Here is a 16,909-nt window from a genome sequence, read left to right as displayed (position 1 = left end):
ACAAACAAAAAAAACAAAAACAAAACAACAACAACAAAAAAAACAAAAACAAACAAACAAACAAAACAAAAAAATCAGATAGAAATCATTGGTTTCTATCTGAGGATGTGAATTTATTTATTGAGTTTTTCTAACATGACAAGAAGCTGGACAGCGCTGTGTTTGAAAGGATTCTGAGTCTCTGGGGATTCAGAGACAGAAGATAGTGAAAGGATAGGAGAGGAGTCCCAAAATACAAACATAAACTTTGTAAGACTTTTGGGAATGTAAACCCTTCAGGGTTCATTATTAAAAAGAAAGCGTGCAGTTACAGTAGTTACAGTGCAATCCCTCCCACAGTGTTGCCTCCAATAATCAAATAGACATACAAACTACCATCAAGTTTTACAAAAATATACAATTACGTGCAGTACATCATAAAATTTCAACAATATGTAACTCTTTGAAATGTAGTGCATCTCTTAACCTGTGGATGCCTTTTCTTATGGGGATGTTCAACATAAATTCAAATTGATTAACACCCTTGAGTGTTTTTCAGAAGCAGTCTCTGATTTCATCACCCTTGTTTTACACTTTCCTAAAGAGTAATTGCAAAATAAAAAAGTGAAAGGATGCTACACTCCAAAATACTGTTCCATTTTGGTTGTTACATAAGTTCAACTTTTGGGGTTCTTCCTGTAGTATCTCCAAATCAAGATGTATTTTTAAAATTATTAGAAATAACTGGTCCAGTCCATTGAAACCCCACAATCAAATGCAATATGATATAACATTTAGCACATTCTTATTTACTGTTGAATTCAGTTTCTTTTAGGTATATCTTTGGACTTCCTCCCCTGATCCTTGTTCTGTTGCCAGTAGCATCATCTGATTGTGATATTGAAGGTAAAGATGGCAAACAATATGAGAGTGTTCTAATGGTCAGCATCGATCAATTATTGGTATGTGCTTATTTTGTTTTACTCACATTTTCATGCATTGGGAAAATTTGAACTTTTTTTTGGTATGTAGTTTTATAATCAAGTATTCATATTTCTTGACAGGAAAGTGAAATAACTACAGAATAAAATTTAATGAGCTACTAACTGTATATTTTTATAGCTGACATAATTATGTAGCTTAAAAATAATTCTTTCCTAGACTCTAAGATGCTCACGACTATTCATTTCAGTCCTATTCACTAGTAAATTTCTTGTAAGCATAATTCATTATCACCGCCTAAATTTCCTCACCTCTCCTTTACCATGTTAGTCCCTGTAGAAGCATTACATTAAGAGAGGGAAAATAACAGAGTAAATATTTAAAACGTATGGTGAATAGATGTGTTTTATTTGGATGTGTGTATGTAGATGCATAGTTATTTATGTGTGTATTTTATATCTGTGTGTAATCAATAATTTGTTGTGAGTTAAATTTTCTATTTTTGATGGGTAAAGCTTTTCTAATTAATATATTTTATACCTTAGAGCCAGCTTAGGTTTCTAGAAAATTTGAACAGAAAATGGAAAATTTCCATATGCTCTCTCTCCCTCTGCACTCTTTCCCTTATCTTACATCAGTATGGTACATTTATTACAATTGATGAGCCAGCATTAATACATTACATAAGTGCATATTTAACGTTAGGATTCATTCCTTATGTTTTATAGTTTTATGGGTTTTGATAAATGTATAACATCACATATTCGTGATTACATATCATACAAATCATATGGTAAAAATCTATCCACCAACTCATCCTTCCCTTTTTACCCCTGAACTCCTAGTAACCACTGATTTGTTTATATCTCTGTAGTTTTGCCTTCTTTAGAATGTCATGTAGTTAGAATCATGCGGTCTGTATGTGGCCTCTTTAGACTGGATTCTTTCACTTAGCAATGTGAATCAAAGCATCTCCCATACTTTTTTGTGGCTTGATATTTCATTTTTTCTTATTGCTGGATAACAGTCTATTGAGTGAATATACCACAACTTGTTTATTTTTTCACTGATTTAAAAATGTGTCTCAGTTGCTTCCAATATTTGGAAATTATGAATAAACTTCTATAAACATATACATGCAGGGTTTTTTGTGGACATAAGTTTCCAACTCAGGTAAATACCTACAAGCATGACTGCTGGATCATATAGTAAGACTGTGTTTAGCTTTGTACAAAACTGCCAAACCTTCTTCCAAAGTGGCTGTACCATTTTGCCTCCTTACCAGCAATGAATGAGATCCTAATGACGTCCATCTTTGCCAGCGTTTGGTATTGTCAGTGTTTCAGATTTTAACCATTGTAATAGGCTTGCCATAGTATTTCAGTGTTGTTTCAATTTTCCATTCCATAATGACATACAATGTTGACCATCTTTTCAGATACTTATTGCGATTTGTATATCTGCTTTGCTGAGGTGTCTGAACTCACATCTTTACTGAAATCTTAACAATATTGAGTCTTCTTAGCCATTATCATGTACTATCTCTTTTTTAATTTTTTTCATCATTTAAATTTATTATCTGGACAGAGAACAAATGAGTATTAGTTTGGCAACATTTGTAAATAATTATATGCGTGTAAAACTCTGCAAAAGAAGATGTGGTTGAAAATGCAAACTTTCATCAGAGCTTTGTTCTTTTCATCATATGAATCCTGTAAATATTTTATTAGACTTATACCTAAGTATTTCATATTTTAGTGCTATTGTAAATGGTGTGTTTCTAATTTCAAATTTTAGTTGTTTATTGCTGATATATAGGAAAGCAATTGACTTTTGTATATTAACCTATGTCCTGCAACCTTACTATAATCACTTGTTTGTTCTAGAAGTCTGTTATTATTAGGAATTTTCTACATAGACAAACATGTCATCTGCAAGAGTTAATTTTTTCCAAGGTTTCAGAGCTGTATCAATACAATGTGATTGATGTATTGTTTTAACAGATAATTAGTCTTTTTTCAATTGGATTGAAACTCTGAATAGCAATGGAAAACTCTCTCAAATGTTCATAAGATGGGAGAAATTGTCTAATCTGTCCCCCCTTTTACTCCACTGTCTCTTCCACGTACTCATATTGAAGTGGCATGATGCCTTGAGGAATTTAGTGTTATACCTCTTGTAGGAATATGGAAACTAAAAAGAGATACTGTGCTACACTGTACCTTGTAATCCAGAGGTCCCTGATTTTGCCCATTGACAAGAAAAAAAATAGGGCATAGTAAATGTTAATTTAGATTTCTTGCTAATTTGGACATTGCATTAGATGATGCTACTAAATTAATCTTTTGAGTCAAGATAATATTTCTCATTTAATTTTATTATCTGGGCAGAGAACAAACTAGTGCTAGTTCAACATTTATAGATAACTATATGTGTATAAAACTTCAAAAGAATATGCCATTAAAATTCCATAAAAGGAGAGTTTTATCCAACAGACTCATGACACATTTTTTTGGTGGGAGAATATAGAGGAGCTTATCTCATTAACACACAAAACAAGAACAAGTACGTCAGCAGCAATAATAATACTATTTTCAAAAAACAAAACATAGCTACTCTTCTTAAGGAGGTTAATTCACAAGACATGGAAAAGAATGCAGCTAGTCAGTCCAACTTAGTAGTTCCATAGTAACTGTAAGAATGTTTTCTATACATAGAAGGGGATAAATTTAAGGTAAGGAGAAAGTCTGAATGAATTATTAATATCAACATGACTGGTAGAGCAGATTTAGTTACTCATTCACTCAGTGTGGACTAGATGCTTTGCAGACATTACTGTGTTTAAGTTTTGGGGAGACCACAATACTAATAGTTATGAAGTGCTTGTTATGTTCTTAGTGCTTTCCACGTGTTAACTAATTTAATCCTTACAACATCCCTTGAGAAAGGCATTCTTACTACCTCTGTTTCAAAACAGAAGAATCTGAGGCCCAGGGTTACCCAGTTTATAAGTGACTGAGCCAGAATCTTTCTCTATGCTCTCTACCCGACTCTCCTACCTCCCAAGGACAATCTCTGTGATAGTTTATTCATTCAGCGAACATTTATTTAGGGCCTGATATGTACAAGTTACTATGAAAAACCCATTTATGTGGGTGATGTTGGGTTTGGGTGTGAATACAATGATGGACCAAGTACAGATCCTTCTTTTAAGAAGCTTACATTTTGGTGAGGGTTAAAGGTTGGTGGTGTATAATGCAAGTTACAGTTTTAAAAGTAGGAAGAGTGACTGCCTGTTTGTTAGATGTCTGCTTATCATCTAACAAATAGACTGGTTGTAAACCAAACTCAGAAACAAAAAGATGTAAATGGTGTTCTGGAAGTAGTAAAGAAGCAATTTTGGCCTGTGTAGAAGTTTCAGCAAGTTATCCAGAAGGTCTAGCTAAGATAATTGGTAAAAGTGGCTACACTAAACAACAGACTTCAATGTAGATGAAACATCCTTCTACTGGAAATAGGTGACATCTAGAACTTTCATAGCTAAAGAAGAGAAGTCAATGTCTGGCTTCAAAGCTTTAGAGGACAAACTGAGTCTCTTGTTAGGGAGAAATGCAGCTGGTGACTTTAAGTTTCAGCAAAATATTATTGCTCATTGACAGTGCAAAATTGGTCACCCAAGAATACTGATGGATATTAATGTTTTCATAACTGCTAATATAACATCTGTTTTCAGCCTGTAAATCAAAGAGTAATTTCAACTTTCAAGTCTTATTATTTAAGATATATATTTTGTAAGGCTATGGCTGCCAGAGATAATGATTCATCTAATGGATCTGGGCAAAGAATTGAAACCTTGTGAACAGGATTCACTGTTCTGTAATAGATGCCCTTAAAAACATTTGTGATTCATGGGAGGAGGTCAAAATATCCACATTAACAGGAGTTTGGAAGAAGTTGATTCCAACTCTCATAGATGACTTTGAGGGGTTCAAGACTTCAATAGAGAGAGCAAATGCAGATATGGTGGAAATAGCAAGAGAATTAGAATTAGAAGTGGAGCCTGAAGATGTGACTGAAATGCTGAATTCTCAGGATAAAACTGGAATGGATGAGGAGCTGCTTCTCAAGTATGAGCAAAGAAAGTGGTTTCTTGAAATAATTTTACTTTGAGTAAAGATGCTGTGAACATTGCTGCAATGACAAGAAAACATTTAGAATATTACACAAAATTAGTTAAAGCAATGGAAGGATTTGAGAGGATTGTCTCTAATTTTAAAAGAAGTTCTACTGTGGATAAAATGCTTTCTAACAGTATCACATGCTACAGAGGAATCTTTTGTGAAAGAAAGAGTTAATCTATGTGGCAAACTGCATTGTGGCCTTATTTTAAATATTACTCCAGCCACCCAACCTTCAGCAACCACCACTCTCATCAGTCAGCATCCACTAATGTTGAAGCAAGACCCTCCACCAGCAAAAAAGTTTACAGTATCCTGAAGTCTCAGATGATTGTCAGCATTTTTCAGCAAAAAAAGTCCTTTTAAATTAAGATATATACATTGTTATTTTAAACATAAGGCTATTGTACACATAATAGGCTATAGTATAGTGTAAACATAACTTTTATATGCTGGGAAACCAAACAACATTGTGTGACTCACTTTATTGTGATATTTGCTTTACTGCAGTGGAACCAAACCCACAGTATCTCTGAGGTATGCCTGCAATAAATTATGCAATCATTATCACTATCTAATTCTAGAATATTTTCATCATTGCCAAAAGAAATATTCTACCTGTTAGCAGTAACTCTTTATTCCCCATCACCAGCCTCTGGCAGCCACTATTCTGCATTCTGCTTTCTGTCTCTAGGAATTTACCTATTCTGGACATTTCATATAAGTCTTGTATATAATTCATATGGATGATATGCAACTTTTTGTATTGATCTTGTTTGCCTTCGCATAATGTTTTTAAGATTAATCCATATGATAACAGGAGTTGGTATTTCATTTCTCTTCACGGATCAATACAATTCTGTTGTGTGGATATGCCACATTTTGTTTATTCATTCATCAAGTTTTGGACATTTGGGTTTCCCATTCTTTGACTATGCAAGTTTTTATGCAATTCTCTTGGAATGTTCCTAGTAGTCAAGTTGTTGGATTATATGGTCACTCTGTTAAACTTTTTGAGGAACTGCAAACTGTTTCTAAAGAGGCTGCACCATTTGCATTTCTACCAGCAGTTTGTTAAGGCTCTGATTTCTCTACATTCTCACCAAAACTTGTTGTCATCTAACTTTTTTATTCTAGCTATCTCTGTGGGTGTGAAATAGTATCTCATAGTGATACTGATTTTCATTTCCTTGATGACTAATGATGTCAAGCATCTTTTCATTATTGGCTGTTATTATCAGCCATTTTGCATATCTTCTTTTGGAGAATTGTTTATTCAAAATTTTCACCCACTTTTAAATTGGGTTATTTGTTTTTTCAGTTTTATATTTGTAAGAGTTCTTTATATGCTCTGTATCCTAGACCTTTATCAGATATTATAATTTTTCCTCCCATCATTTGTATTATGTTTTATTTTCTTGATAGTGTCCTTTGAAGGACATTTTTAATTTTTATGAAGTTCAATTCATTTACTCTTTGTGCTCATGTTTTTGTTTTCATATCAAAGAAACGATTGCTTAATCCAAGACAACAAAGATTTACAGGTATGTTTTATTCTAAGAGCTTTATAGTTTCAGTCTCACATGTTGGTCTTTGATTCATATTGAGTTAATTTATGTATATGGTGTGAGGTAGGGGTCCAACTTCATTCTTTTTCATGTGGTTATCCAATAGATCCTGCATCTGATATTGAAAATTATATTTTCCCTCATTGAATGTCTTGATACCCTTGTTGAAAATAAACTGAACTCAAATGTATGGGTTTATTTCTGACCTCTCAATGGTAATCCATTGATATATAATCCCTATGCCAGGACCAGACAGTCTCAATTACTGTAGCTTGGTATTTAGTTTTGAAATCAGTTTTGTCTTTCACTTGTGTTTTTATTTCCTTAAAATCTTTTATACTGATGAAATTACTGATTTTTTTTTATGGATTGACTACCTTTTTTTTAGGGATTAGTAAATTAAATAGCTTTATAATTTAAATGCAATCTAAATCTCTCTGGTGATGTCGTATCTCTGAGCAATTACTAAACCATGTGACTCTATATACTAGTAAGTATGGTCAAGTGAGTGGTATGGACAGAAGCAATGACAGACTGTAGAGAAGTGGTGGGGAGCTTCAAGATCCATTTTCATTCTCCCATTAGATTTTGATGATATTCTCATCATTTGGTAAGAGTACATTATAATATATTAAGTATAACTTAATTTATTAATTTAGAGACAGAGTTTCACTCCATCACCCAGGCTGGAGTGCAGTGGTGTGTTCTCAGCTCATTGCAATCTCCACCTTCCAGCTTCAAGCAATTATTGTGCTTCTGCCTAACAAGTAGCTAGGATTACAGGCATGCGCCACCACACCCAGCTAATTTTTGTAGTTTTAGTAGAGATAGGTTTTTGCCATGTTGATCAGGTTGTTCCCAAACTCCTGATCTCAAGTGATCTGCCTGCTTCAGCCTCTCAAAGTGCTGGTATTACAGGCATGAGTCACTGTGCTTGGCCTAAGTATAACTCTATAATTGTCCTATCTGTTTAAAACATCTTTCCATTCATAATTCCCTTAGTTTCTTACTTTTGATAGATAATTTTATTTTTATGTAGTGACATCTATATAATAAAATTTCAGAGGGTTCAATTTGGGCACCAAGGTGGGAGAGATCAGGGGCTGGTGTGAAATTTATACAGAAATAGTTTTCCTATAAAGCCACAAATAAGTGACACTTGGAGAAGAAAGAACCTCTTTTTCCCCTTGAATAATATTGGCATCCTCATCAAACATCACTTCACCAGAGATGTATGGGTTTATTTCTGGACTCTGCAATTCCATTTTGTTTATCTATATATCTGTCCTGGGTCAGTACCAGACTGTCTTTGTTACTCTTTCTTTGGATAAGCTTTGAAATCAGGAAATATGAATCCTTCTACTTGTGTGTGTGTGTGTGTTTTTTTTTTTTCTTGAGATTGTTTTGGTTATTTCAGGTCCCCTGGAATTCCACGTGAAGATTTTAGAATCAGCTTGTCAAATTTCTACAAAGAAGTCAACTGGGATTCTGATAGGGATTTTGTTTCATGCATTAATTAATTTAGGAATATCATCTTCTTAATAATGCTCAAAAATGCTTGTGGCCCATGAACATGGAATCCTTTATCCATTTATTTGTATCTTTTAAAATTTAACAATATTTTATAGTTTTCAGAATATAGGTTTTACCTTTCTTTTGTTAAAGTTATTCTTAAGTATCTTGTGTCTCTTTAATGCTATTGCAAATGGAATTTTTTCTTTATTTTATTTTAAAATTATCTATGATTTCTAACTCTCCACTCCTTGTATACTTACCTAAGTATGCATCTTATTTCCCCATACTAGTCTATATATATATAGTAAGGACAGATTTTATGTTTGAGTCATCTTTGTATCTCACAGACTATTAGCCCAGCATCTTAAATGTAGTGGTTTTTCAAATGTTTAATAAATAGTTTACGGATTGTTAACACCATAAATTAATGAGAACCCAGAGCTAATTTTGAATAATCTAGGAAGCCTGTTTTTTTGAACATATGTTTCTTTGGAAATTTGTTATGAGTCAAATGTCAGGTACTTTTTGATATCAATATGAACTAGTTTTGGATGTTGTACAATATTTTTGTCCATAAAAAATTATTTTACCTAAATATAACTCATGTGGTTGAACTACATAACTCTTAGTCACCAGAGCAAAGGCTGTTTCAAAATATAAAGGCTGCTGGAAATGACCAAACCCTTTCTAGAAATAACTCAGTCTAATTGTAGGCAAATACAGGGCTATCCCTTTATTTTAAATTATAAACCTATAAATCTAATGATTAATCAGTTATAATATGCTTTCACAACTTCCAATATTTTTAACTGTGACTCTATTCTAGAGGCTTTCACAGATTCAACTTTTGTCTTTGCACTGACAGCTCTCATATAGCCTGAAGTCTACATTTCTCCATGAACTCTAGGACCATTTAATTCGAATATCAAGTAGATATTTCTACCCAGATGTACTATGGCACCTCATGCCTAATAGTGAACTAATTTATCATCACATTTAGCCTGTTCCTGCTTCTGTATTCTCTATCTTAGGTAATCTTAGCATTTTCCCAGTCTTTGAATTCTGAAAGCCTTCATCTCATCCATCACCAAATTCTATAGTTTAGTATATCATCTTAACACCTGTATTCTCCATTTATTCTATAGACTTCTACTACTAGTCTTAGTTCAAGTAGTTGCCAGATCTCACTGGGACCACTTCTGCAGCCGTCAGTGGGCCCTGACTAACCTTCCTGCCTCCCCTGTGTGTCTGAACTTTTTAATGACACTTGAGTTATTTGTCCCATTTCAAATCTGGTACCATTTTTCTTCTTTTTAAACTCTTTAATAAAGTATCTCTCCCCCAGCACCTATCAGGATTTGGTCTTGCATTTTATTGGTTTGCTAACAGAAGTAGCCAAAGAAGGATCAAATTCTTTTCAAATATTACTTCAAAAATATGTGTAAATAAATGGACAATGTTTAAATAATTGTAGTTAACAAATAAAAGCAAATGTAAATTGATTACAATAAAAATTAGTTTTTTAACATCATGTTATGCTAAAATATAAATTTCCTGTTTATATGACTCAGTAGCATGACTAATCAGTTGCAATTTAACAAGAGACATTGCTTTTTAAGAGGCAAGGCATTTTGTTTTATGAATCACTTTTTTCTAGTTATAAAAATTAAATAAAAATAGTAGATTTTAAAAACCTATGTTGTCTAAAAGAAACCTACTTCAAATATAAAGATACACATAGATTGAAAGTATTATGATGGGGAATGATACACGATGTTAACACTAATCAAAATGGTAGTAGCTATATTCATTTCAGTCAAAGTCAACTTCAGAGCAAGGCAGACTGTTATGGATATACAGAGGGTGCATTATATAATAATAAAGGGCTAATTATCCAAGAAGACATAAGAATCTTTGCTCTGTATGTACCTAACAACAGCATCAAACTCTGTGAAGCAAAAACTGATAAACTGCAAGAAATACATATATCTATTATGATAGTTGGAAACTTCACAGCCTTCTGTCAGTAACTGACAGATTGTGCAGGGAGGAAATCAATAAGGTTACAGATGAACTTGAAATCACCATAAATCAACTGGATCTAATTGACAGTTATAAAATGCTTCATCAAACAACAGCATAATGCACATTTTTCTCAAGCTCACATGGAACATTCCCCAAGATTGAACATGTACTGAGCCATAAAACACACCTTAACAAATTTTTGTAAGTACAAGTCATGCACAGCATTCTCTCAACCAAAATGTAATTGAAATAGAAATCAATAAAATAAGAAAAATAGATGGAAAATTCCCAAATATTTGGAAATTAAAAACATAATTTTTGATAACATATGGGTCAAACAAAATGTCTCAAAAGAAATTTTAAAATATTTTGAATTAAATGAAAAGAAAATAGATATTTGTGTGATACAGTGAGAACAGTGCTTAGGGTATTAAATGCATAGAAAGAAAAGAAAAAGATATAAAATCAATAGTCTAATTTTCTACCTTAGGAAAACAGAAATGAGAGAGAAAATTAAAACTAAATTAATCAGAAGTAAACAAATGATGAAATTAGAGATGAAATTGAGAACAAGAAATTAATAGAGGAAAATCAATGAAAGCAAAACTAGTTCTTTGAAAAGATCAATAAAATTAATAAGCCTCCAGCCAGGCTGACCCTGAAAATAAGAAAAAGACACAAATTACTACTATCAGAAGTGAAAAGAGAGTCATCACTACTGATTCCATGGGTGTTAGAAAGACAATGAGGTAATAGTATTTTGATGGTTAATTTTATGCATCAACTTAGCTTGGCCAAGGAACACCAAGGATTGCCAGCAGCCACCAAAATCTACGAGAAAGTCATGAAATGATTTTGCCACAGAGCCTCCAAAAGGACAACCCTCCCAACACTTTGATGTCAGACTTATGGCTTCCAGAACTGTGAGAGAGTAAATTTCTGTTGTTTTAAGCCACTCTGTTCTTGGACATTTGTTATAGAAGCCCTAGGAAACTCAAATAAGTGGTGACAAAAGTGGACAACATCCTGAAAAAAAATTCACTAACACTACACTTTGAAGAGAGGTTGTGGAAATGTCTACTGGAGAAAAGCAAGTGAATTGGGAAAATGACCCCTAAATATGGTAGTCTCTATGAAAAGCAAAACACCTCTTTCTCAATTGGGAGGAAACTTGAAGACCAAATGAGAACACTTTCTTCATGCAGGCCAGCTCACCATACACCATGATGCACTTTAACAAAAGGTAAATTGTTAAAAAGAGCACAGTGCTGATAACAGGGAAAGCTATGCATGTGTGGGGACAGAGAGTATCTGTAGAAAAAAAAGTTTTCTTATTCTCTCCTTCAACAACAATCAACACAGAAGACTTCTGTGACCAAATGTGTGGGAGATTTTTTCCCCCATATTCTAAGTAAGGAATCAATTCTGCAAAGGACACAAGCTGGTTGTCAATTCAATTATGACACTATCTACCTGGAGACAACATCATATAACACAGGTTGAGGCTGTCTTCATGACTCCTCTTTCCCCCTCCACCCACATTTCAGATGCCAATCACAAACCCTAGGTTGTCTAACCTGTGCTTCTGACCAACTGGCTGTACAATGGGGATCCTACAACCTGCTCCTTGGGTTTAACTAATTTGCTAGAGCAGCTCTCAGAATACGAGGAAATACTAATATTTATCATTTATTATAAAGAATATTACAAAGGTATAGATGAAGAGATTCATGGGCAAGGTATGGGAGAGCAGGTCTGGAGCTTTCATGCCCTCTCCGGGTGTGCCACCCTCCAAATACCTCCACATGTTCAGCTATTTGTAAGCTCTCTGGAGAGTTAGGCATGACTGATTAAATCATTGGCCATTGGTGATCAACATAAGCTTCATCCCCTCTCCCCTCCCCAGAAGTTGGGGGATGGGGGTGGGGCTGAAAGTCCCAACCCTCTATTTACGCTTTGTTATCCTAGGGGCTGGGACTGGGGCTGGAGCTGGGGGCTACCTACGGGCTGCCAGTCACCAGTCATCTCATTAACACTGAAAAAGACATCCCTTTGGAGGTTTCAAGGATTTTATCGGTTGTGTGTCAGGAATCTGGGAAAAGACCAAACATGCACAGTCATATGACATAATGTTTCAGTCAATGAGGGACTGCATATACCATGGTGGCCCCAAAGATTATAATGGAGTTGCAACATTCATATTGCCTAGTGACATGATAGCTGTGGTAATGTCTTAGAATGCATTACTCACATGTTTGTGATGATACTGATGTAAACAAACCCATTGCACTGCCAGCCATATAAAGGTATAGCACAGTAGTGTACACAGTAGTGTCCTAGGCCTTCACATTCACTCATCACTCACTCACTGACTCATCCAGAGCAACTTGCAGTTCTGCAAGCTCCATCCATGGAAGGTCCCCTATACAAGTGTACTATTTTTAATATTTTATGCCATATTTTTACTGTACCTCTTCTATATTTAGATACATTTAGACACACAAATACTTACCATTGTGTTATTATTGTCTATAGTATTTAGTGCATGCTATACAGGTTTGTAGCCTGAGAGCAATAGGCTATACCTTATAACCTAGGTATGTAGTAGGCTATACCATTTAGGTTTGGGTTCTATGATGTTTGTGCAACGATGAAATCATCTAATGGCACCATTACTTAATGACACATTTCTCAGAACATATCCCCCATCATTAAGTGACACATAACTGTATTTCACAGTGTCATCAAGTATATGAGGAATCTCTATACCTTCTTCTCATTTTTTTGTGAACCTAAAACCACTCTGTAAAATAGTCTTTAATAAAAAGAAAGTGGACAGTCCCTGTTCACCAATAAAATTGACCACAGATTTTCCCACTTCTCAGTGCACTACCATTGCCACATACCCCTTCCCATATAGCTGTGTTCCCAGGCTTTCTAAGAGCACATAGAGCAGATAATACCGTGGCTTAACTTAAAATTCAACAGAGAAGAGACTATAATAAGTGAGAAGAGGATCATGAGATGTAGAGTCAAATAAATATCAGCACAGAGTGGTCCACTTTAAATTTAAGATGTAAATAAATTTAAGATGAAAATAAATTTAAGATGAATTTCTGTGATAACCGCACAGAAATTCCACAGCAAAATAAAAAGACTAAAAGAAACCTAGAATATGAGAGTCCATTCTGGAAGAGGACAGACACCAAGAAATAGAATAAAAACCTTCATTTGTACTTCACACCATAGTTTTAAAGTATACATGAATTTTACGAAAGAATATCAAAGAATAGTTGATAAAAGAATGCAATGAGATGAAAAAGTATATTATACAACCAAGGAAATACATTGAAATACAAAATTATGCACTCCCTCCATTTTGGACCTGACAAAAATGTTAGCAATAACAAGAAGAATAAACAAAAAATATGAAATAGATTTGTTATAATAATCATGAATGCAAAGTAAAAATACAAATTACAAACAGTTGCTGAAACAATAAGATATAAGAAGAGATGATAGTGAGCCATTTTATGAATAATTGTTCCTACCAAAGGAAATTCATCGAAATGGAAGAGTGAAACAACCTATGATGGAGGAAAATTTTTACACAAATTAAAGCAAAAATGGAATGAACCGTGCGTGCTAAGTAGTATATCATGTACTATAAAAATTGATTCAACATGATTGTTACTAAGTTACATCTTGGAAAAGTGACTGAATTTCAAGAGCAAGGAAGAATAATTCTAAAGGTGGAAATGGCAAGTCATTTGGAGGAGAATCAGAGTAGCTTCAGATTTTTCACATCTAAATGCAAAAGATAATGGAATAATGTCTACAAAATTCTGAGAGATTAAAAATGTGACTCAGATTTTTATACATAGACAAATTATTGTTCAAATATAAAGTGCACAGGCAGAAACTTATATATGTCAGAATTTAGGCAATAGAGCACTCATGAGCCTTTTCAAGGAGAAGGTAGGGGGTGGGGGGAGCTACTGAATATAAAATCCAACCAACCAAGAGAAAAATGCAGACACTGTAGTAAAAGGTCAATTGATGGCACAGAACTCACTTCCTTGTAAAATTGGAGTGGCCTCTTCAAAATATATTTATTTTTAAATTTTCCTCATGGTTCTTGCTACTGTCTGAAATTATCATATTTTTAGGACAGAGACTCTCTGTCTTGATAACCCTTGTATCCCCAGCATCTAGAATGTTACCTGTTACAGACAAGACCCTTCATAAATATTTATTGACTGATTGAGTGAATGAACATAGTTTACATTTTAAAAACTTAAATGTTATTTTAAAGTTATAAAATTACAGTGTAGCATAAAATTATATGTTATGTCATGTATATTGTATAATTCAAAATTATGTTGTAAAGATGTTGATATACATAAGTGACTGTGTTAGACACTTCTGGCTGCCATATCAAAGAACCATGGACTTTGGTACTTTGGTGGCTTATAAACAACAGAAATTTATTCCTCACAGTTCTGGAGGCTGGAAGTCCAAGATTGGGGTGGCAGTACGGTTGGGTTCTGGTGAAGGACCTCTTCCAGGTTATGGACTGCCAGCTTCTCATATCTTCTTGTGGCAGAATGTGAAATTTTCAAATGGCTAGAGAACTCTCTGGTGTTTCTTTATAAGGCACTACTACCATTCATTAGAGGTTCACCTTCATGACTTAATTACCTCCCAAAGGCCTCATTTTCTAATGCCAGCACATTGGGGGTTAGGGTTTCAACACATGAATTTCGAGGAGACACAAATATTCAGTTCATAACAGTGATATTGTAAAATCATTATATGACTTACAGTCTTCACCATGTTGGCTCTATCAGTGACTTCTCACTATTGGTTTATGTGCTACTCATATATTTACTTGCAGTTTACCTAATGGCTTCCTTATTTTTGCTTAACCAGGTGGTGTTTAAAGTTATGCTCTCGAAACAAAACACTCTCTTCTGACAGTTTGGTTTATCATATTTGGCTGCTTTGCTTTCCATATTTCTTTAGTAAATCTTTATCTTTGATCTGCCTATTACCACCCCACTTCAGCTCACCAGAATGTTCGAATATATCCATCTTATACTTCGTCTCTCAAATTGTCTCATTAATTATAGGTTCTATAGTTGAAATTGATATTTAAAGTTCAAGTAAATAGTAAGACAGTTATAAAGTACAGCATATAAGCACTTGTGATTATAAATTTACAGTTGCAACCAAAATAGCATGGTACTAGTACAAAAACAGACACGCAGACCAATGGAACACGTAGACCAATGGTTGCTGTAGCCTTGTAGTATATAGTTTGAAGTCGGGTAGCATGGTGCCTCTAGCTTTGTTCTTTTTGCTTAGGATTTTCTTGGCAATCCTGGCTCTTTTTTGGGTCCATATGAGTTTTATGGTAGTTTCTTCTAATTCTGTGAAGAATGTTAATGGGAATTAGATTGCTGCTTGTAGGATAGTATATAACCATTACTGTATATTAACCTTAAGACTAATGAGTGAGAGCTGGGCCATGATGGCTGACTAGAAACAGCTGCAGTTGGAGGCACCCACCGAAATAACAAAAATAGCAAGAGAATCCTGCACTGGCAACTAAGGTATCCAGGTTCTCTTATTTGGACTGACTAGGTGGTTGGCGCAACTGACAGAAAGCAAAGAAATCAGAGTGGAATAATGGCCCACCTGGGGGCTGCAGGGGTAAGTGGGACTCCCATCCCCAGCCAAGGGAGGCAGTGAGTGATTGTGCTACCCTGCCCAGGAAACCACACTTTTTCCATGGATGGGTGCAACCTGCAAATCAGGAGATTCCCATCATAAGGGAGATTCCCATAAAGGAGATTCCCATGCAAAAGGGCCTTGGGTTCCAAACACAGAGCGGTGCATATTCTCTCAGTGGCCACTGGACTGGGGGCTGCCTAAGACTACAGAGTTCCTAGAGGGAAGGGCAGCCACCATCACTATGGCTACCTGCTGCCTAAGATGACTGAACTTAGAACAGGGTCAGCAACCATCACTGCAGCCTCCAGTCTGCCTTTTCCCCTCTTGGTGCCAGAGATATTGGGTAGTTCAGATTCAGGAGAAATTCTCCACAGTACAACACAGCAGCTGTGGCAGATATCACCAGACTGCCTCTTTAGGCTGCACCTGAACCCATCCCTCTTTACTGCATGTGGCCTCCCTCTGGGAATTTCATCATCTCCAGCCAGGGGTTTACAGACAAAGCTCTGATACACCTGGGATGAAGCTTCTGTGGGGAGGAGCGGCTATTGTCTCCATGGATCAGCAGACTTAGTCTTTTCCCCTGCTGGCTCTGAGGAATCCAGGCAGTTCAGACGAGTGGGATTCCAGCCAGAGTGCTTCATTAAGTGGGTCCTTGATCCTGTTCTCCTGACTGGGTGAGACCAACCCCAACAGGGGTCACCAGATACCTTATATAAAAACATTCCCACTAACATGAGGTCAGTAACCCTCTGGGATGGAGCTCCCAGAGGAAGGAGCAGTCAGCCATCTTTGCTGTTCTGCAGCCTCCACTAGTGACACTCCCAGGGGTGGGAGAGACCCAGGCAAATAGGGTCTGGAGTGGACCCCCAGCAAACGACAGCAGCCTTATGGAAGAGGGGCCTGACTGTTGAAAGAAAAGAAAACAGAAAGCAACAACAACAGGATCAACAAAAAAGTACCCAC

At 35.3% G+C, this 16,909-nt stretch overlaps 1 protein-coding gene and 1 long non-coding RNA gene across 4 annotated transcripts in view; one reads left to right on the top strand and one right to left on the bottom strand.

Moving 5' to 3' along the window:
* The window catches only part of IL7 (interleukin 7), a 61,599-nt gene that overhangs the window by 6,848 nt on the left and 37,842 nt on the right, over positions 1 to 16,909 (top strand). For 2 of the 3 annotated variants that reach the window (XM_045398419.2, XM_005563593.4), the window contains exon 2: positions 805 to 941. In XM_045398419.2, coding sequence (XP_045254354.1) covers positions 805 to 941 — 137 coding nt within the window. The remainder of the gene's footprint in view (positions 1 to 804; positions 942 to 16,909) is intronic. The other variant, XM_073999037.1, reaches the window with a different exon arrangement.
* Positions 1 to 16,909, bottom strand: part of LOC135964757 (uncharacterized) — a 101,983-nt gene that overhangs the window by 53,246 nt on the left and 31,828 nt on the right. The window lies entirely within an intron of this gene.

Source organism: Macaca fascicularis, chromosome 8 (genome assembly GCF_037993035.2).
Source record: "Macaca fascicularis isolate 582-1 chromosome 8, T2T-MFA8v1.1".
Taxonomy (NCBI): domain Eukaryota; kingdom Metazoa; phylum Chordata; class Mammalia; order Primates; family Cercopithecidae; genus Macaca; species Macaca fascicularis.
The sequence above is the reverse complement of the archived record's forward strand: the minus strand, read 5'-3'. Positions and strand labels throughout refer to the sequence as shown.